The sequence below is a fragment of the Lissotriton helveticus genome, chromosome 4_1 (genome assembly GCF_964261635.1).
Source record: "Lissotriton helveticus chromosome 4_1, aLisHel1.1, whole genome shotgun sequence".
NCBI classification, from domain to species: Eukaryota; Metazoa; Chordata; class Amphibia; order Caudata; family Salamandridae; genus Lissotriton; species Lissotriton helveticus.
Window position 1 is genome coordinate 440894453 of NC_136063.1, and position 22296 is coordinate 440916748.

The following is a 22296-nucleotide window of genomic DNA, read 5'->3' on the forward strand; positions in this document are numbered from 1 at the left end:
TCAAGTTCCATTGTTGTTGGGATCTTTGCACTCCTAGAATGCAGATAACTACTGTTCCCAGCTCTGATTGTGTTCCCGCTTGCCTAATCCTTTTCAGTTTTCTCCAGGGGGAGTTTCCAACTCCATCTCGGCCCAATGTATGACTAACCCAACCCATTTCTGTGTGCTCTGGCATCTGGGGGACTTCCAGGCTGTGTTAATGTTCTATTTGCTATAACAAGGGCCATAATTACGAATCTATTGCCCATTTAAATTTTTTTGGGGTGGGTTTGTAGACCAGCAAACAACTCTTTGGGTTAAGCAGGACTGATCTGCCAGTTTGTACCAAACTCAATACAATTTTGTTCCAGTAAGGCGCAACCAGCTGGCAGTACCACATCACATGATAAAACCCGGCCTCTACTAAACGTCATCTGGTGCATTGAATATTCACATGTTGGTATATCACTCAAAGGCTCGGATGTTAGGTAAGCTCTATCTAGAACAACAGGAAAGACTTGTAAAGCGCGACAGCTGCCCAAAGAGTGTCCCAGCGTTAGGAGGTGGATTTGCTGTCATTGGAACCTAGCATTTTTGCAAACCAGAGTTGGGTGTTCCAGTGTGTTTTCCCAATCCTTGTCGCGGAGACCCTGTCCCGGATCCTGTGCTCACCTGATTCTTAGTTTATTAAGTTCACATTGAAATCAGAATGCAAAGCACAATATAAATGGGCAATAAATGTCCTTCCTTGGGCCAATGTCAGTATTGTAAGTGACCGGTTGTGATCTATTTCTGCTGAGTCTCACAGTCCTCTTACGTTTTTTTCCTTCCCAATCAAGAGAACACTCTAAATTCTATTGAACCATATTCAAGATACCTGGTGCATACCAAATTATGTGGGAACAGTGTCTGAATGCAGAATATTGGTGTCAGTAGCCAATTCAGTTTAAATAAATCCATACTCTCTGAGCAGTAAAGATCTTGGATCCAGCTGTTCCAGGAAGAGTGGGGGTGCCTATTTGGAAGGGAGCTCTTCACATGAATTTATCTTCTTCGCAATGTAAATTGCTGATCAACTGTCCAGAGAACAATGTGATTATTGTTTATTCTGATTTTTAGATTCTGTATATCCAGAAGATGAGTCTTCAACTATAAATGCATGTGTTTTGAGAAACACCTGCACTTAACAACAAAGTAAAGATCAATAAAATAGGCACCATAGAAAAAAGTGGCTAAACTAAAAGCAATAATATGCATGTGGCAATACCATACACCATTAGCCATGGCACATTCTTTGTTTATATTTAAGTTTGTGACAACAACCAAATAGGATGTTTCTGTTCACAACAGCTGTGCAAGCTAATGCAAGGGGTTATTTTAGGGGCCAGTAACAATGCGACAACATGAAATTAAATGGACTCGAGGATCTCAAATCAGCTTTAAGGAATGATCTTGTTCTCATTGCTCCAGTCCTTTCTTGGAGGCCTGAAACATGCCAAATGTGCTTACTGTTACACAATCTATTTGGAAGGAGATGAAGACCCATCTCTAAAGAAAACAACATGATGATGCAATATCAGTCCACTCTGGCTTTTTACAAATCAGCTTCGATTCCATTCACATGTTTACTGTGTCTGATAGAGAGTTCTACCTGCAGATACCTTACCTTAGAATGATCCCCTTCTGTCAGACTGGATTGAAAAAAGAAATTGTGAGCAGTACTCCTGCACGCCGGTAGGTGGTGTCGTTCGGCTCCACGTGGCGTTGTTTGTGCCAAAAGTGAGGTGCGCCATTATAGGTGCTACTCCAGCGTGCTGACATCAGTTCTTTTCTTTCCACACCAGTCAGCACAGATCCGTAGAAGAGCTACCCCTAGTCACCTTTTGAATTACTTTATTTTCATTTTTTTAATACCCTTTTGTCAAAGATTTTTGAGACTTTCTTCTGGTGTGGCAGGGAAGGCCCCAAGGAAGGCTAGTTTCAAGTCCTGTGGCGCCTCTCACCGGCAAATGTCTGTTACTGTTCCACACCTAGTCTGCCTTTGGTGCCTCAAGAACGACCAGGACACAAATACTTGTGCCAATTGTCTCACCATACATCCCAAGGCCTTGAGGAAGTGGTCCTTCAAGCTCCCTGCTGCTCGACATGCGACACTGCGATTGTCTCGATCCCGGTTGAGAGTAAGATCCCTGGATCAGTCGAAGTGCCACTCCAAGCGCTCATAGTCGCTATCAACGTCTTCTGGGCGTTCGTGTTCCACAAACAGTAGAAGAGCAAGTAGTCGAAGAGGTCTTCGACTTCGCCTCACCCGTCAAAGTCATCCAATAATACGGGGGAGCATCAGCATTTGAGGCCTGGCTCAGCGGATAAGCCTGCGCCTAGGTCATCTCCACACCTCCCTGAGTTTCAGGAGCCGGAGTGACTTCACCCCCCCCTTCCCCTCCACCAACTTCATGAATTTTATGAGGCCATGCTCCTCATATTTGGGTTGCCCATCCCTGCTGGAGTATCCTCGGCCCCGCTGGCTCAGAAGTGGCTACCTACTGGATCCAGACTGGCACTAGTTAAACCATGTCAACCTTCCCCGATGCCGGCTAAACTGCCGGTGCCATCCCCATTCTCATCCTCAAATCCGACGCCGATTCTGGTGCCAACTGGGGGGCAGACCACCCAGGTCGGAGCCTGTGCCCTAGTCCTTTGGGCTAGCACTTGGGGATGACTGGGAGGGGCCTCTGACCCTGGATGAATACCTGCCCCTAGTCACAGAGGACTCCTGGTGTGAAGATCTGGCTGATGCCAGTGGATTGGATAACTACCCAGATACTGGCTGGGTTTCTCCTCCTACCGTGGCTACAGAGGAAGGAGCCTCATTCGCTATGGTGGCGAGGAGGGCGGCTGGGGTCCCAGACCTTCAGCTACCCACTGTGACTGTAAAGACGAGTGTCTCAACTGAGGTACTTCAGGTCTGAGTCACCACAGCTGAACCACTTCTCCCATTTAATGAAGCCCTCACGGACATACAACTCAGGGCCTTGTCCAAGCCCTGCACAGAAGCTCCGGTGATTAGGTTGATTGCCTGCCGCCATTGCCTCACCAAAAGGGACCCAGGTTCCTCACAACTCGCTCACCCCGGAGGTCTTGGTGGTCCAAGCCTCCACTTCCAAAGTAAATCCTAGAGCAATCGCTACTACGTTCTCGGACAGTGAATCCAGGAGTCTGGTTACATTGGGGAAGAAGATGCTCTCTTCCGCAAGCCTGGCACTGCAGTCTGTGAACTCGCTTGCCTTCGAGGCCAATATTCCCACTCACTCTGGGACTCTGTTGCGCAGGTGCTGCCTATGGTCTCGGAGGAGGCCCGAGCCATACTCCCTCATATATTGATGACAGGAAAGAGCAGCTAAGGTCGCTATGTGCTGGATACGACCGCCTCACTAGGCAAAGCAGTTTTATTATCTGAGGCCTTACAGCACCACACCTGGCTGAGGACAATTGGCTTTTCTGCAGCTGTTCAGGCCTTGCTCATGGACTTGCCCTTTGATGGCTCCCGTCTCTTCAGAGACAAGGTGCACTCTGTGCTAAAGCAGGACTGAAGCCAGGTCCTTGGGACTTTCCATTGCCTCTCGCTTACCACTGTCCACCTTCTGCTCCTTTTGTTGCCATGGAAGGGGTTTCCAGACACGTCTCCAGCTGCCCATCTTCCACGGTCAGCAGACTTCTCAGTCCTTATGTGGCAGAGGATGTGGCACCCACAGACCTTGTGGATCAGGTAGGCAAAGGGCGGTCCAGTCCACCTCCCACCCCAGCCTCCCACCCCCTACAGACATAGCCTCCAAGTTCCTTTAGTTTGCCATCTGACCATTATGGGCACCTCGTGGGGGGGGGGGGGATATGCCATTGCCTGCACCACTGGAGGTCAATAACATCTGACAGCTGGGTTCTGCAGACTGTCCAAAGAGGCTAATCCCCACCCCCCTTTATGACTCCCCCCTCCAACCATGGCACCTACATACGATCTACTAACGGAGGACCTCATCTTATTGCTTCACCAGAAAGTGCAGGCTCCTTTCGCCAAGGGAGCCATAGAGAGGGTGTTGGCATTCCCATTACTTTCTGGTGCCCCAAAAGGACAGAGGCCTTCATGCTATTCAAGACTTGAGCCCTCTCAATTTCTTCCTGAAAAAAGACGAATTCAAAATGCTCATGCTCACTCAAGTCCTGTCTGCCAAGGTCCTGGGAAACTGGATGGTAGCATTGGAATTGCACAATGTATACTTCCACATTACCATCCTGGATGCCCACAGATGTTACCTGCAGTTCACTGTGGGCCACGAGCACTTTCTATTGGTTGTGCTCACTTTTGGCCTTGCAAGCACCTCTAAGATGTTCACCAAGGCGATGGCAGTGGTTGCAGCTCATCTGCGGAGATCTGGGGTGCCAGTCTTATCCTGTCTCGACGATTGGCTATTGAAGACAGGCTCCCCCCAGTCATTCCTCCCCCACCTTCAGACCACGGTGGACCTCCTGCACTTGCTAGGGTTCACTATCAATACACTGAAGTTAGAATTGATCTCTTCTCAGATGTTCCCTTTCATCAGAGCTGTTCTGAGTACAGTGCAGTTTCAGGCTTATCATCCCGAGCGGCGAGTGCCAGATATTCAGGGCATGATACCGATATTTCAGCCGCTCGCTATCCTGGATTTGGGTTAGACTCACTCTGAGGCTGCTGGGCCTCATGACTTTCGGCATCCTGCTTGTGACACATTCCCACTGGCATATTCCAACTCCGCAGTGGGACCTGAAGTTCCAGTGGGCGTGGAATCAGGGGAATCTCTACTACATGGTTCTGATCCCGGAGGGCACTGCAGAAGGTCTGCACTGGTGACTGATGAACCTCGATTGGGTCAGTGGCAGACCCCTTGCCCTTCCCCAACCAGATCCGACGGTAGTGACAGACATGTCGCTCCTAGGCTGAGGCAGCCATCTGGGAGAGGTGGAGATCAGAAGACTCTGGTCTCCGGTGGAATCCGGACTCCACATCAACCTGTTTGAGCTCTGTTCAATCTTGTTGCCGTTGAAAGGATTTCTACCATCCATCAAGGGAATGCTAGTGCAGATGTTCACATACACCACCACCACCATGTGGTACTGCAACAAACCAGGCAGAATGGGGTTGTGAACCCTCTATCAAGAGACCCTACGTCTCTGGACATGGCTGGAACATTGGGGTTTTTCCTTGTTGGTTCAACACCTGACTGGCGCTCTGAGCACCATAGTGGACAAGTTCCTCTGAAGATGCCTAGCGGATCACAGTGGTCTCGTTCAACAGTGGAGAGAGCCTTGGTTAGATCAGTTTGCCACTGCCAAGAATGCGCAGTGTCATCAATTCTGCTCGCTAGAGATTCCAAGGCAGTTCTGGCTCTGAGACGCTTTTTGTCTCAAGTGACGCTGTACACCTTTCCGCCACTACCACTCCTGCCTAGAGTTCTCAAGAAGACCAGGAACGACTGGGCCCAAGTCCTCCTTGTTGCTCCGGACTGGGCTCGAAAGGTCTATCCATTGGTGCTCAAATCAGGCTTCCCCTTCGGGAGGATCTCCTGTCGCATTAGCAGGGGAGGGTTCTCCACCCGAACCGGCCAACGCTCCGCCTTCATGCATGGAGAATGAGCAGCGACAGTTGATCGCTTTTGACCTTCCACCCGAAGTCTATAATATTATTTTGGCAGCTCAACATCGCTCCACCAAGACAGTATATGTTGCCCGTTGGAGCAGATTTGTGGCTTGGTGTATAGACAAACAGGATGACCCTTTATCTGCACCCCTTTCTGAAGTTCCTATGTTTATCCCTACCGTGGCCAAACAGGGCTCTGCATTGGGCACAATGAAAGGTTATTTATCTGCTATCTCAGCCTTTCTGCGGTTGCAAGATCAGCCCTCCCTTTTCAAGTCCCCTCTTGTAAAAAAAGGTTCCTTAAAGGGATTTAGCCCATTTCCTCCATCTCCCTTTGTTATGCTTCAATGGAACCTCAATTTGGTTCTTACTTTTCTAATGTGCACGCCCTTTGAGCTGCTTCATAACTGCCCTCTTAGGCTCCTCACCATCAAAACAGCCTTTCTGGTAGCATTTACATCTATCTAGAGTTTCAGTGAACTGCAGGTGCTGTCATTTCAGCCTCCGTGCATCTCTTTTGGCCCAGCGTGGTCGTTCGGACGAAGATAGTCACCCCGTTCCACATAGACCAGTCCATCACTTTGCCTACCTTTACCACTCTGCCTCATAGCTCTAAGGAAAAGTAAAGACTCCACCAGTTGAACCTAAAAAGAGCCTTGTTGTTGTACCTTGACCGCAAACGACCGTCCCAGGTGGACAATAAACTCTTTGTGGGGTATGTCGGAGCCAAGAAAGGAAAGGCTGTGAAAAACTAACGATCTCCCGATGGATTGCTAAGATCTGCTATGCACTGGCCAAGAAGCAACACTCGGAGGGTTTGTGTGCTCATTTCACCAGCACAAAGCACTGCGTTAGCACGCAGAGTTCCGGTCCTAGACATCGGTTGGGCTGCAACGTGGGCTTCCCTGCACACATTCACCAAGAACTACTGCCTGGACAGTCGGGTCTGTCAAGATGGACACTTTGCCCATTTGGTCCTGCAGGATTTTCTAGTCCAAATCTGGTACCGAGACCCTTCTCCGGAGAGGTACTGCTTAAGTATCTAATCTAAGGTAAGGAGTCTGCTCCTAGAAGTCTCTAACAAGGTTCTTACCTTCGGTAACTGCTTTATCTGGTGTAGACTCTATCTAGTCGCAGATTCCTTACTGACCCTCCCCTCTCTGCAAACAGATTTTTAGGTACAGGCCTGTTCCCTATCCAGGGCCCAAATTTCACACTCCAGTGGTCAGCGTTCTTCATGGCTCCGTGCTCCTGTCGTGGAAAATTGTGAAAAGAAACTGATGTCAGTGCGCTGGGTGCCTATATTTGCACCACGGATGTCACTTCCGGCATGGACAATGCAGACGACGCCACATGGATATGAACAGCGCCACCTACCAGTGCTCAGGGGTACTGCTCCCAAAAATTATTTCAGATCCAGTGATGCCTGGGGATAATTCTAAAGTAAGGAATCTGCAGCTAGATACAGTCTCCACCAGATAAGGCGTTCCCGAAGGTAAGTAACTTGTTAGTCATAGCCTTTGAATCAAAATAGTACTTTGCTGTATTTTGGCAGCGTTTACACTAAATAAATACGATCATCATATGCAGAACTGTATATGGAAAAGCTAAAGTTTTAATATGGAGTTACGATTAATGGAGTATTAATAGGGTTCAGAGCAACAACTAAAAAGGAAGGAAATGCGAATTGAAGACAGATTATTTATGAACAGGAGTTCGTAAGAGGGTCTGTGTGACTAAGTAGGTGTACTGACAGGGAATTGAACTACTGATTGTGTAATTATTTGTTTACATGGAAACATATTGTTATTTGGTGGAATTGCTGGGCATTGAAGGCACAACTGGTTGTTTAATGGGTTGGAGATGTTATCCTATGTTATACCATCCTACATATATGGTAGCACATGGTAGTGCATTGTGTATTGTATTATGCTGACGGTTTTAGATCTCAAATGTGTGTGTAATGATTATAAATACAATTAAGTTATGACATTGTGTAAAGTGTTATTGCACGTCTGCCAGTTTTTTTCTTGCTGATAAGAGCTTATGGCAGTGGGTTTCACATAAGGTTATGCCCCCCCCCTATAGATTTTTTCATTTGTGCTGAAGGCTCTATAAGCGCTCATGTCAAACTTCGCCCCACCTTTATTTTCTTTGAGAATTTTGTGGGCGAGGGAGGGGGTTGGGGTTGAGGTGGTCAATAGATATTTGGGTCTTGTTATGCTTTTTAGATATGAAGGAAGTTGGGGATCAGCTTACAGCTAGTCCAGGGTCCTGTCCAATTCATGAGCAGGGCTGTGGGGTAGCAGCCACAAGACCTGTGTACCTGGGGAGTGGGGCATTTGGTATCTGAGTCTCCCCTTCCTGCCCAAGGGCTGAGGGGTAGATTCGTTTCGCTTCTTCACCTTTCGCAGGGGCGCGGTTAGTGTATTTATCTCCGTGACACAACCGCCGCCTCACCTCAGAGGAAGGGAGGTAATGATTTAAGTTGTTTAAACCCTACAAGTTTCCCATGAGAAAGGGAGAGTTGATTTTCCCCCAACTTGTGAACATGCAGCAGCTGAGAAATGCAGAAACATGATGGAATGCTTGAATCAATCCCAGTCAGTGGTAATTGCTCTAGAACCGTTCCAGTCCAACTTGTAAAGAATGCACTAAGACAGCTGTTGAGCTCACTGCAATAGTGAATTAATGCGATAATGAGATGGATGTTCTGGATACTTACCTTGCATATGTGAACACTTCTTATCATATTTAATAATAATAATCTAGCAGTTTAATATACCGTCCCTGAAAGCAAAACTGAAAGGTATTAGTTTGCAATGCTGAACCATCTATTAAATATATGCTATATGATGTATGTTGCTATTTATATTACATGGTTTTGGTCGTCTCCAGTGTGATACATGCACTCAGCAAATAGCTGTGTAGGTCGTTGTCTGTATGTCATTTATAGAAAGCAAATATTCCATGTTCCTTGCTTCTTTTGATTACCAGTCCTTGTACAAAGTTATGCTATTAAGTTCTGAGGTTAGAGGCGTAACACTGGCCCCTGCTGCCCCTGTAAAGTAGGGGGCCCCACCCTTCAGAGAGTCCCCTCTCAACCCTATGCTATCTCTATCTGGGAGAAATGGGAGTCTCAAAGACCCCTCTCCACATTTTGCAGGGGAACCTATCATGTTTTATAATGCCCCGCCTTGACTGAGGTATTATCGGTCAGTCGTTCCGAGTCAAATTGTAGTGCAATCGTATTTACTATTAACCTTTTATTAATTTGATTTACTTAAATCACTTAATAAAAATACCTTGCGATGTTGTGTGTACATTTGAAAGCTGGACAGTAAATGACCTTTTCTTTCACCTTGTCCAGAACATGTAGCCGTCTGCGTTGCACCGCTTGCGATTTCTCAGTTGCAGCCTACGATGACTATCAGTGGGACAAATCATGTGATTATCTGTTCTTCAGGTATGTTGCAAAAAGTCTTGCATTGAACTCTATTGCAAAATAAATCATTGTTTGCTGTATCAGCATCTGAATGCTGTTTTATTATTGGATGCAGATAGTCAGAGGCAGAGATATTTGCAGTTGTCGTCCCTATGTCGACTTGCAGATAGGACGGTCCTTCCTCCACATGGGAAAGCTCGCTGTGGTAAAGAGAATCTCCTGTTTCTCCCAATGACGGCCTTGAGAGGCTCTGGTGCTGCAGGAAGGAGATTTGGGGACTGTGGAGGGAACTCCACTATTTCTTGGTTATAGATTTAACGTTTATGATAACCTACCTAACCACAGCACTGTGATTTCTCCCTTGCCTTCCTCCTTCAATGTGACGTAGTGAATGAGCTATACAGAGCTTTAACTAGGAAAGTTAACGTATATTATGAATTTAAGTATGCGCAGGTTTGGCACTGCTTATAAGGGTTTTTTAGAAATAAAAAATAGATGGGAGATGCAAACTCTTACCAAACTTTCTGTTGTTATAGACCCTTATTTCATGGATGTGTTTGCAGAGCTTCTATACTGCACAGAGCTGTTGAGCATGGTCTCCATTGTAGCGACTACAATGGAGTTTGGATGTTCAGAGATTTCATTGTGTTGCCAGCTATTATTAACGTGTACAGTTGTCCTCAGTTTCTTTGCAGAAAACCTGGCTGCACCATTTTGGATCCTTTGCAGCTGTGCTACAAGTCTCTTTGAAATACCAAAGAGGTGCTCTTGTGCACGGGTTTAGAGAGATAGCAGGATTCTTAGGTGCACCACAAAAAGCACCTATTGTTTGTGATTAGCCTAAAATGTGTCATTCCATATAATGAGAACTGTCGCATTGGCAAATGACCTACTCCAGAAGTGTCTTACCAAAAATCCAACCTGTTCTCCATTCATGCAATTGTTTTTTGTCGTTTGCCTTTTATTTTATTGAGTCCTGGCTTCCAAAGAGAACTGAAAAAATATTATTTTGAGTGTTTTCCATAAAATAATATTGCAGGAGGAACAGACCATTGTCCAAACTTCACCTTCTTGTTATCTTGTGCTGTAATACAGCATCTATGTTGGGCCTGTGGTCCTTAGCATGATTGCCTGTAATGCTGTTGTCCTGTTCCGATACCGAATGAATCTTTATGACATGTCAAGTCACTCCTTGTCTTACACTCAAATACAGAGTGTCCGAATCGCAAAAATCTCTGAAGAAAAGCTGCTTCTTTCCACCTGTAAATGTATACCTACTTTTGGAGATAGACTTTTTTTTAATTCTGTAAGAATTCTGCGATTACTAATATTCTGTAACTGTTGCAGAGTACCAGAAGTATTAGCGTGTATAACAATTTCCACATAGAGAATTGTAATGGGTGCACTTTTCCTAATAAGCAAATCTGACGCAAAGGTGCACTTGCAATATGTCATTTACCGAACATAGAAAATATGAGAAAGAGGCTTTAGAAAATACCTTTGCAGATAGGACATAAAGACATAATATATTAAATATCTATAACAATAGCATGGCAGCATTGTAGAAGTAAAATAAATGAGTAAATAAATATAAAAAACAAGGGTATCAAAACGGTATTGTTAATGGTCTGGTAGCAAATATATGAATGGGTCCCTCAGTTCTTTCCGAATGGGGATCAATAGACAGAATTGGGGTGCTTATAATAGAACCTGCGGGTGCCATAGTGATTGAGGAATGGTATTTTGATATGTAGTACAGTTTTGAATCACCCAATTGTGTCTTAAATCGCAGGCTTACTAGCTAGATCCTGGGCTTTTTCAAGTGCCATGAAAAGCCAGATGTAGTGTATGCAGATTACAAAACATTTTTGAGAGAGCCTGGTGGAAATCAAACAACAACAATGTAAAAGTGCATATTATCATAATTTTCAGTGATTCATTATTCCCCACTAAATTAGTAATTGTCTAGTCGAACGCTGCAGCTCATCAAAGAACCAGATACAAAGATACTTCATATATACAGATTGCCACTGTAGACCTATAGGACAAAGCATTGCTGAAAAACAGTCTAAGTCCTTCTTCCACATCTTCTCTTTACTCTGGGACTAGCCTGAAACATCTGCATCTAATTTGTGTACAATAAAGTTGATCATTAATTATGGGTCTATTTGGTAAAAAATTACAACATCATACACATAGGTTGCATTTTTGCATGTAACAAATTTAAATGAATTCCTGTACTATCGGGGTCATTCCTGATCGTTGTCCGTTGGTAGTAAATAGCTAAGAACTGTGGGACTAGATGTCATGCCTGTCTTGTCCTTGTTCAAATCGGAAGCAGAAGGATAGGGCTCCATTGACCCTAGCAGGTGGATAAGTATGTAAAGCCAGAATCATTTGGATAGCAAGGTCCCTCAGATAAATTGCAGAAGTGAACACAGAAAAGCCCACATGGTCGTGTCAAATGCCGTTTCTGCATTGCTTAACAGTGTTCTACATCTTTGCAGTATCACATGGGATGATCGTGTCTCATGGATGCGTTTTAAGAGGGTGCCAAATAACAAACAAATTCATAAATTCTAATAACAATGTAGGAAACGTGTAGGCTGGCAGTGGAGCTCCATTCCTTAATTCCTTGTACAAAATGATTAAACACTCCTCCAAGTTCCTAATCTACGGTTTCAGTAATGGGAACAGCTGTAGTCACCAATCACCGTGATTTGGATGCAGGGAAGTAAATGTTAACCAACAGTCGTAGCCTTTCACTCGTGTTGGGAGAGCTTCTCTCAAGATGACACCCACTCTGCTTTTTTTCATCATAATCCTAATGGAGTGAAGAAGATTTGACGACTTGGCACTGCATCATTACCTGCAGCTGCTAGGTGAAGTTGTGAATCGTCAAACTTTCCCCCCATCACATCTCCAAATGAATACATTTGGCTCAGGGACCGCAGTCAGATAGAAGAGTGGTGCTCAGCCTCCACAAACCCCACAGAGGCTGTAACAGTGCCCTAAACACGATGTATTTGTCCTGTACTCGCCAGTGGTGCGGCTTGGGACTTCAATGTTAAATTGAATCAAAGAGATTGGAAAGAGGCGCTCTGGAGTCTGCTCACTGAGTTAGGTATGTGTAGTGAATGAATACCCACCAAGTTTGGTGATAAATCTTCTTTATTCCTCAAGATATGCAGTACAGATAAAAAGGTGCTGCCAGCTTGTAAACGAACTCCAGACTGACCAGCACTCCACACACAAGCATAGTGACATACACACATTCTATGCATGACCTACAACAGTTCTATCATTGCTAAAGAAGCACTTCTAAAAATAACATTATAAGCATTACTACACATCCTCCTCCTAAAATAATAAAAAAACAAAATCAACTTAAAGAATTATTTACAGACAAAATCATTTAAAAATCTTGGAGTAACAACACTTCTACCACTTCTGGTAAGAACAAGAGGTTGCAAACTCTCAGCGACAGGAGGATTGTGATCACATTGAATTAGAGAAGAAGATGGCACAGAACTAGGCTCTTTACCAACGTTCTGAGGTTCTTCGACCAAAGACTCAGATCCAGGAAATGGAGTTGAAGACTGACTAACAATATTGTCACCGTCAGAGGGAGTTGAAGACTGACTAACAATATTGTCTCCGTCAGAAGAATCTGTGCTGGAATCCAAGGACACAACTGGAGTCAACCACCAAAAGTCACCACACACATCCCCCTTCTTGTTTTTACAAGGATCAGACCCTCTGGCAAAAGCAATCTTACTCATGTGATGAATGGAACCATCATCTAACAAGACGGTATTACGCATTACTTTAGTGATTGTCTTGGGATCAGAAAATCTAGGTTGTAACTTCCCAATTTTCTTGGAAGATTTAACTCTAACCAATTGGCCAACTTCAACGTGAGTATCTTTAGTACCATGTTTTCTATCATAATACAATTTGCTTTTATCCTGAGATTTGCAAATATTCTCTGTGACCTTGTCAGAATTCCAAGCATACTCTTTGCTTCTCCCCATCCACACAGGATTTAATTTGGAATACGGAAATCTGCCTCTCATTAAACCAAATGGACTTTCACCACACGTTTCATGAATAGTGATTCTATAAGACCATAACATTTTGTCAAGTTCGCCATACCAATTTTTTCTGTTCTTGTTGGCTAATTGCAAGGTTCCTTTAATAACCCTGTTGACCCTTTCTACAACAGAATTGCCTTGGGGATGATAAACAGCAGAAAATCTTTGCTTGATACCAGATGATTCCATAAATACCCTCATGGTATCAGATTTGAACTGAACGCCGTTGTCAGTTAGAATAGAAGCAGGAAGACCTTCTCTGATAAAACACTCATCCAAAAATGATATAACAGTTTCAGTGTTGACTCTGTTAACTACTTTCAATTCGATCCATCTGGAGAATAGATCTACTAAGACTAAGATGAACTTGATAGAATCATCTTGCCACACAATAGGTCCCATAATATCTAATGCTAATTCCTCCCAGGGTAATTTGGGACACCTAAGTGAGGACATTGGGGGATTAAGCGTTTTTTGACTTTTGTCAGAACACTCACATTGCACACAGTCTCGAACAGACCTTTCGATCTCCAAGTCAATGCCTGGCCACCAGTACAAGGCTTTTATAATTCTTTTTGTTCTGGATATTCCAGGATGTCCCTCATGGCCCAAAGAGATAATTTTTTGGCGTACTCCTAACGGTGGTATGAGTTTGTCACCACGACATAAGAAATCACCGTCAAGACTGAGTTCATCTTTGACCTCCCAGAATGGCTTCAATTGACTGTCAGTTTTAGTTAAGACAACCCAACCTTGGTTGACTTTTATTTTAACTGTTTCAAGAACATTATCCTTGCCAGAAGCTGAATTCCACTCATCCTTTGATAAGCCATGAGGATCAGAAAAAATTCCAGCAACACAACAATCATTCCAAGAGTTCAAATCAATTTCCTTCATTGGTAAGGGTAATCTACTTAAGAAGTCAGCGACCACATTCTTTGCACCAGGTACATACTGAATAGTGTAAATGAAATCTTGGAGTCTCATGGATAAACGAGCAATCCTGGCTGAAGCTCTGGACAAACCTTCCGTAGTGAGGAGCTTGGTCAGAGGTTTATGGTCTGAACGTAAAATAAACTGTTTACCCCAAATAAATTTACGAAAGTGCTCCATTGCCCATACCACAGCAAGCGTCTCACGCTCGATCACAGAGTACTTTTCCTCACAAGGTGACAATGATCGTGAAGCGAAGGCTATGACAATTTCATCACCTTGTTGAGAAATCTGTGAGAGAACACTCCCCAAACCAACTCCACTAGCGTCAGTGGTCAAATAAGTTTTGGCGCACGGGTCAAAACCTTGTAGCATAGGCGCATTCACTATGGCATATTTGATTTCTTTAAATGCAGCACTACATTTCTCATCCCAAACAAAAGGTGATTTGTTCTTCATGAGAACACGCATGTGAAATGTTTTCTGTGAAAACTGATTAACAAATTTAGAGTAAAATTCAGCTAAACCAAGAAATGATCTGAGTTCATCCTTGGACTTAGGTTCAGGTGAATTCACTATTGCTTCAACTAATTTTGTTTTAGGTCTTATCCCTTCATCACAAATTTCATGACCTAAATACGTAACAGAGCTCTTTGAAAACTTGCACTTGCTGAGCTCCCCAACCAAACCATTATCAGCTAAAACCTTAAGAACTTTTCTCAGGAGATTGTCATGGTGATCTTTATCCTTTCCCATAATTAAAATATCATCCTGGAAAAAGATTACCCCTTTGATGTTTCCAAAAAGGTTGGTCATTAGCCTCTGAAATACTGCCGCAGCAGAGGCTAAGCCAAACGGCATTCTTTTAAATCGAAAACATCCAAATGGAGTAGCAAATGATGTAAGATGTCTACTTTCTGGATCAAGAACAACCTGATGATAAGCTGCTGATAGGTCCAAAGTGGAAAAAACTTTTGCATCTTTGGTTAAGGACAACATTTCATCAATGCGTGGAAGTGGATATTGATCAACCAAAATTTGACTGTTCAAATATCTCAAATCCACACATAAACGGGCCTTGCCATTGGCCTTGCGTGCGACGACTAATGGCGAAACCCATTCAGCTGCTTCAACAGTCTCAATAATATTAGCATTTAACAATTTATCAAGTTCAGATTTAACTTCATCCCTAATGATGAGAGGAATATTCCTGGCTTTGTGAATTTTAGAAATAGCATTGTCTTTAAGTCTGATTTGATGTGTAAAACCTTTCAGCTTGCCAATAGTGCCAGTAAATACAGAAGGAAACTCATCAATCACCCATTTCTTGGTGTCTTCACTTATGCAGGAAACCAACACTTGTTCCTTGCTATTGGGATCCAAAATTATGTGTAGACTTTTTTGATCCCTCCAACCCAACACTGAAGGACCATCCTTCGACACATACAACTTGCAAGTGGCATGCATACCTTTAAACTTGAAAATTAGTAGTCTGAACCCTAAAATCTCTATTGTGTTGTCGGTATAACTAACAGGTGAGATATCAGAAGGTTCCAACCAACTTCCAATTTGGTTAACAAATTTCTGATCCCAAACATTCTTGTTCACAATAGTATAGGGTGACCCAGAATCTGCAGCAAGTTGCGTCATGACTCCACCTAATGAGACTTGGCATAAGGGTTTACTAGAATCAATATCAGAAATGTTCAATACTACCTTTTTTTTAACTGCATTTTGTACAAGTAGAACTTCTTCATCAGAAGATGAGGTACAATCCTGTGCTACCTCTTGAATGCAAGCAATCTTACCTTTTGAATTTTTAAAGACTTTTCTTTTACAGACCTTAGCAAAATGCCCCATAACCCCACAGTTCAGACATTTAGTGTTCTTAGCAGGACACTTAGGATAATGAGCAAGGTGAGAATGACTACCACATCTATAACACACAGGTTCAGAGGTTTTCTTATAGTCAAAATTTTCTTTTTTAGCATTAGTAGACCTGAAATCTTTGTTACTTCTAATAAAAGATTTCCCTTCAGAAATTTTGTTTACGATTTCAGTTTCCTTTTTCTCACTGGAAAGAGAAGCCTTTGCGCAACGTTCTGAGAGTTCAGCTTTTTTAACCATGGCGATAATTTCTTTCAAAGTTCCATCACCTTCAACCCATAGTTTATTCTGAATGGTTTTAGTTTTAGTGTACATGACAACTTGATCTCGAATAAGATCATCATGAAGTTGAGCAAATTTGCACTTAACAGCTAATTTTCTAAGTGCGGAAACGTAATCCTCAACTGATTCGGATTTATTTTGCTTGCGTTGAAAGAAGGAATGTCTGGTGACAGCAATGCAAACACAAGGAGAGAAATAATCATCGATATCCAAAAGTGCTGAATTGAAAACATCAATGTCACCAGCAGATCTATCAGTCTTGTCCAACTGATTGTAGATTCTTAATCCTTCAGGGCCAAGACCTAATAATAAAATCCTTTTTTTTCTTTCAGGAGTGAAAGGTCCACTAACATCTTCAAGATTTGCAACATAGTTCAAGAAATATTCTTTCCAATCTAACCAAGCAACAGGAGGATCACCAGGAACAACTAAAAATTCTCTTGGAGCATTTAGGTTCAGGCCATGTACAGGCTTTTCACCAGAAGAAATGGCACTGTTAGTGTCAGGCATAATGACACAAACCCAGAAAAAAATAATATATGTAAATATCAATGTATATCTGTTTTATCTTATTGAGGAAAGATACAAAAATTATTGCAGGCAGCACCTTACTTGAATTTGATATTGTCAAAATAAATAATACTGATAAACGTTTATAAATACCAGAAAACAGCAATTGCCAGAGTCCAGAATCAAATCGGTGTGAAACGCGATGAAAATGAAGAAAAATCGGCATAAAACCAATCTAAAATGGCCGCCGACGTGACCTTACGTGGGGTCGTACCCACAATTCAATGCGCGAGTACCCACAATTCCATGCGCATGTAGTAGTGATGAGCAGTGCACTGACGCGCGATGACAAAGGAAGGTTCTGCAAGATGCCGCGACGTTCAAACTCACTGGAGCGGGAGCTAACACGCTGTAGCGGTTTGTGAAACGGTGGCGTTTGAAAGATGCAGAGTGGGTAGGAAGCTAAAATAAAGTGGTTTTCTTCATTTTCTTCATTCTTTTTGAAAAGATAAATGAAAGTCTCACCGCACTAAGGCACAGCTGTTTTGAAGAGAAACGAATAGTTTTCTTTGAAACGAAGAGTTTTCTTGAATCCAGGATAACAAATGTAGAGTTGTATGAAGCAGGATATCAATTTCATTAGAAAATTGCCAGTTTCCCTCGTCGCCAAATTTGTAGTGAATGAATACCCACCAAGTTTGGTGATAAATCTTCTTTATTCCTCAAGATATGCAGTACAGATAAAAAGGTGCTGCCAGCTTGTAAACGAACTCCAGACTGACCAGCACTCCACACACAAGCATAGTGACATACACACATTCTATGCATGACCTACAACAGTTCTATCATTGCTAAAGAAGCACTTCTAAAAATAACATTATAAGCATTACTACAGTATGTCAGTATGAGATACATCTGGGCACAGTAAGGCTTCTGAACAAAGATAATCATGGGTACCCAAATTGCTGCTTACATTATTGCTATGCTGTAACAAATTGATTATTCAGAAGTTGTGTATTGGGTCCAGTTTCAAATGCTAAGATTACCTCTCACACACACTATACATGTTATATGTAATATCCGAGATCTCCTCGTGCCAGGTGACCCATGCTTTTCATATTTTTCCTGAATAGCCTGCCAGGTTGCTATCACCACTAGCTTGAAATCAGTGCAATCACTCCCTTAGCCTTTGCTATATATATCCGATCATAGCTGGGACCTCCTACTACAGATGCTGTGTTAAGGGAGAAGGCTGTATAACTCTGTTGTCTGTTATTATTACTTAGATGCTGGTATACTGATTCTCTGAAGCACTTTTGGAAATCTACAATGTGCTGTTGATTCGAAGCCAACCTCTCTTTCGGTAAATACAGAAATCTGACCAGTAGCCTGAGAGGCCTACTCGATCTATTCAGGTTATTTAAAACTCAAGCAGGTCCAACTATTTGACTATCTACACCTGCTACACCTCCACTGCTGGTTGAGAGGTACTCAACACCTTGGAAGTATCTTCCATTAACCTACTTCATCATGGTGGAGTGTAAAAATGCATGCGATGAATGGATTTATAAGGTGCGCTGCTAGCAAAGGGTGTCTTGGCACAGGATTTTAGTAAACCGCATCAACTTTTGCCCCTGGACCCACCTTGGAATACCTGTCTGTTAGATGTTCTATGTGAGCAGATCACATTTGCGAGTTCCTTACCTTGATTTAACTATTCTTATTGTTACAGTTTCCTGTACATCTCCCTTATTGCTGTCTTATTTGCAAGTAGTTTATTTATCCATTTCACCATCTTTCAATCTGTTGAATTGGAAACAACACACTTGTGGAAAGCTAATCTTGTAATGTTTTAGTAATAGTCCCATTTCAGCGACTTGCTAACATTTTTATTTCTCTTTGTAGGAACAGCATGCCTGAGCTTGAGAAATTACAAAGCAAAATGATAAGAAAAAGAGGATCCCGTGCATATGCTTGTCAATGTAGCTGGAGGTCCATTCAGCAGCTAACCGACCTCCAACTAGATCAGCAGCTTCGCTGGGTGTGTGGCAAGCATACAGAGTGACTTCATTTATATAGTGGACTTTCACTTTGAATTATTACCAGAATCCATACAGCAGTATATTTTAGAAGAAAACCAATTAAATATGCGGTGTACCAGAATTAAGGTGCAACATTAATTGCAAATATAAATTGTGTCCGAATGGTAATGGCAAAATGCACCCGTAATATCCATCTAATTGTGTTCTAACAATTGTCATGGTTGGTTAACTGTACCTTGCTTGAAAACATGGGAGACACATCGAGCTAACCTGATATTTATATACGACACATGGTGTAAGTACTATAATTGTTGAAGACTATCTGCTAGCCACATTTCGAAGGGTTCTCTGTCGATATCTTCTTTATTACAAGTACAAAGAATGGCAGTGATACATCCCAGCATTCACCAAAACTGAAATCTACAACACCTAGCTGCTACAATATAAATATCAAGATATTGCATGTCCTTTACTGCCAAGGATTTCTAAACTAGACTCCGTTACTTTGTTTGATTTGTTTTTAATGAGTGCTTCTTTAAAGGAAACATTATCTTAAAAATATCAAAGGAAAAGCTTGACATGTAGAATTTTATTTCAGGTTTTTTCATCAGTATTGTATCATGATCTAGAGCAATCACATATTTCCAACAGGATCTGAGTGTGCTAAAAATGTACCTTATTATATTGTATAATTTATTCTACCTAGACTTTTATAGATTTTTAAAAATACTTTTAATTGTTAGATTCTCAGTTTATTATACTCATTTCCTGCAAGTCATGTAGAAACAACAATGTTGTGAAAAGACGTTTTTCCAAATTATTTGTATTGCTAATGTGATGACGCACACTATGCTCCTTTTCTGTAAGGATTATTTCTTTCTTGTTAAATGAGCAAAGTTCTCCAAATGATGGAGCCAACCAAATTTGGGAAAAGAGAAGTATGTGATTTACATATGTGTTTTTGTTTGATAATTTAGATTTGTAATTAGAATTAATTACCAGCGTATTAGGCCTATGATATGTCTATTAGCGGATATTTCATGAGGAGAGGTGTTTACAAGTTTTCAACTGAATTTGCATATATTTCTTGTCTTGTAGTTCTTTGTAAATTAAAGTACATGCATGTTGCATGTTGTTTTGAGTCAGACTGAAAATTACCTTTGACTTAGAAAACCCAAAGTGTATCCTTCATATACAAACATGCACATATTTCATATTGTATATTAAAGTGTGTTTTATATCTGCAATGAAGTGGGCTTCTTTGCTTTTAATATTTACAGGTTCTGTTATAAGTATGAAGTCAAATGATTCTGTAGGTTCCAACAGTTTGAACGTTCCACTTGCTAAATTGTTGCACATCATTAAAATGTAAATCAAAAATGTTTTTATATTTCTTCGTGATATGTACAGTAGCTAGCCTCAACGTTTTTACAGTTAAGCAGTTGGGATTTTAAAATTGATGAACCAGAAAGCAACTTGTGTTTTGAGGGCATTGTTCAATGTTACTGAAGAGAAATATCTAATAGAAGGTCTGGGCTTACCATTTCACCAAACATTAGAAAGAGATGTAGGTTAAGATGTTTGAATTATCTTAAATACATTTTGGAGCCATGTCTACTCTGCTTTGTGCATTTCCATCACATAGATTGGACCGGCTATGATCATATTTGCTTTTAATAGTGCTTCTTTTTTCAACACCATTCTTTTGCCTCCCGACTTGCTATTACAGACATCTGTGTGTCCAGTATTAGCACAGAAACAACCTAATCTACTTAGAAAGTGTGTTGTTCTGATGGTAAGATTTTATTATCAAGCACGATCTTTGTATTTTTGGTATCGCAAATATTGGTATATTTAAAATATTGATATGAACAAACATTATTAATATTTCTGTCCATATCAAATTGGAGTTTTATTAATATTTTCATAATTGGATAAGTATTTTATTTGTGTTTCATGAGTTATGCAAATTCTAGTTCTGATCATTCCTGACCAAAATGGGTCACGGTCCTAATAATCTTACTTAAAAGTATTAATTGGCCACGTTTTAAACCAGACCCCACTGCAATGAGTTGAACTGAGGTCCTTCCAATGAATAAGTGGCTATTTTGTTTTTTACAGATTCTACACTGTGAATTTAATTATTTATTATGTGACCATTATTTGGGTAGACCTGGCCATCAAAAGGCAGCATTGGCTTGGATCTAAGAGGCAAAACAGTGGCACTGAAGCCTTATGATCAGGATCTCACTTCTTTACACCCACACCAACCTCGTTAGGTACTCCAATTCTCCTGGAACATTTGCTCCCAGGGACTGGCTCAGAAGTGCTTAAGGATAAGGAAGCCTGTCTTTTTTGGTGACTGCGTACACAGATTTGAGTTTAAATGTATTCATGTATTTGCGCGGGTACAGTTCAACTCTGGATTGGATACACCCGTTGTTTTTTTGGGTTTTTTTCTTGAAAAAGATAGGACTAAACCTGTATTGAAGGAAGCCCTCAAAACTGGATGCAGTGGAAAAAAAGTTTCTCCAAGGGGAAAAATATTTCCCTCTGAAGAATTTTAAAGACAGTTAATCTATGCTTGGTCAGACAATGGTTGCATAAACGTATACCTGGCACATGTGCAAATGCAAAGATACTTTGAATGGGAGTAATCGTGAATCCCCCCCAAAAAATTGAATTACTCCTTGTAAATTTCAACAGAAGCAGCTTTTCTGAAGTATCTGTGGAATAATCTGTGAATTGCAAAGAAGTCAGACCTATACTTCAAAAAGTGTAAATTAAAGATCTGTGAATACAGAATAGGAATATATAGTATGGAATTAAGGTAACACACCTATGTTCATCGTAATTTTGCACATTCCTCTGTGAACCTAGCCCTTTGTGAATATCCACAAAATCTCATGTTTGTGGGGTTTTTCGCCTCCTTAAATCTGCTTCTCTACCCTGGGACTCGCACAACCTGCACATATGAGGACATTTGTTTGCTCATAATACTAACATTTGATCACTACATTTTACTTATGAGCAAACAGAATTTCTTGTGTAAATTAACGCAAATACAAAATGTGACTTTACACTCCTAAGGTATTTGGGCACAATAGTTCAAATTAAGGTATAGAGGGAAGAGAACCAGTTCCCTAAGAATTTGCAAAAACCCGGTGTCTGCATATCACAGGGTTCTGGCTATTTTTTGAATAAATGTACACTTTTTTTTAGGGGACTATCAGATATTTATAGTGGTATGCAAGGACTTTTACACAAATCATATATTTCTGTTGCTGTGGTTGTTGGGTAGACAATCAAAAGTGGCAAGTTCTAGTGGTGTGCATTAGCACCTTGAAATAATTTTTTCAGGTACAGAACATTATTCCTCTGCCCTCTTTAAATAAAGAGGCGCTGCATTGGTTTTCTTACCCTGGAAAATCATTTACTATTTGTAAGAGGAGATTG

The 22296-nt window shown here is 41.7% G+C and overlaps 1 protein-coding gene across 1 annotated transcript in view; it reads left to right on the top strand.

The window, feature by feature from the left end:
• The window catches only part of CFAP418 (cilia and flagella associated protein 418), a 204683-nt gene extending 184596 nt beyond the window's left edge, over nt 1-20087 (top strand). The window contains exons 5-6 of the mRNA XM_078687004.1: nt 9018-9113; nt 18704-20087. Coding sequence (XP_078543130.1) covers nt 9018-9113; nt 18704-18863 — 256 coding nt within the window. The 3' untranslated portion in view covers nt 18864-20087. The remainder of the gene's footprint in view (nt 1-9017; nt 9114-18703) is intronic.
• Nucleotides 20088-22296: the final 2209 nt, after the last annotated feature.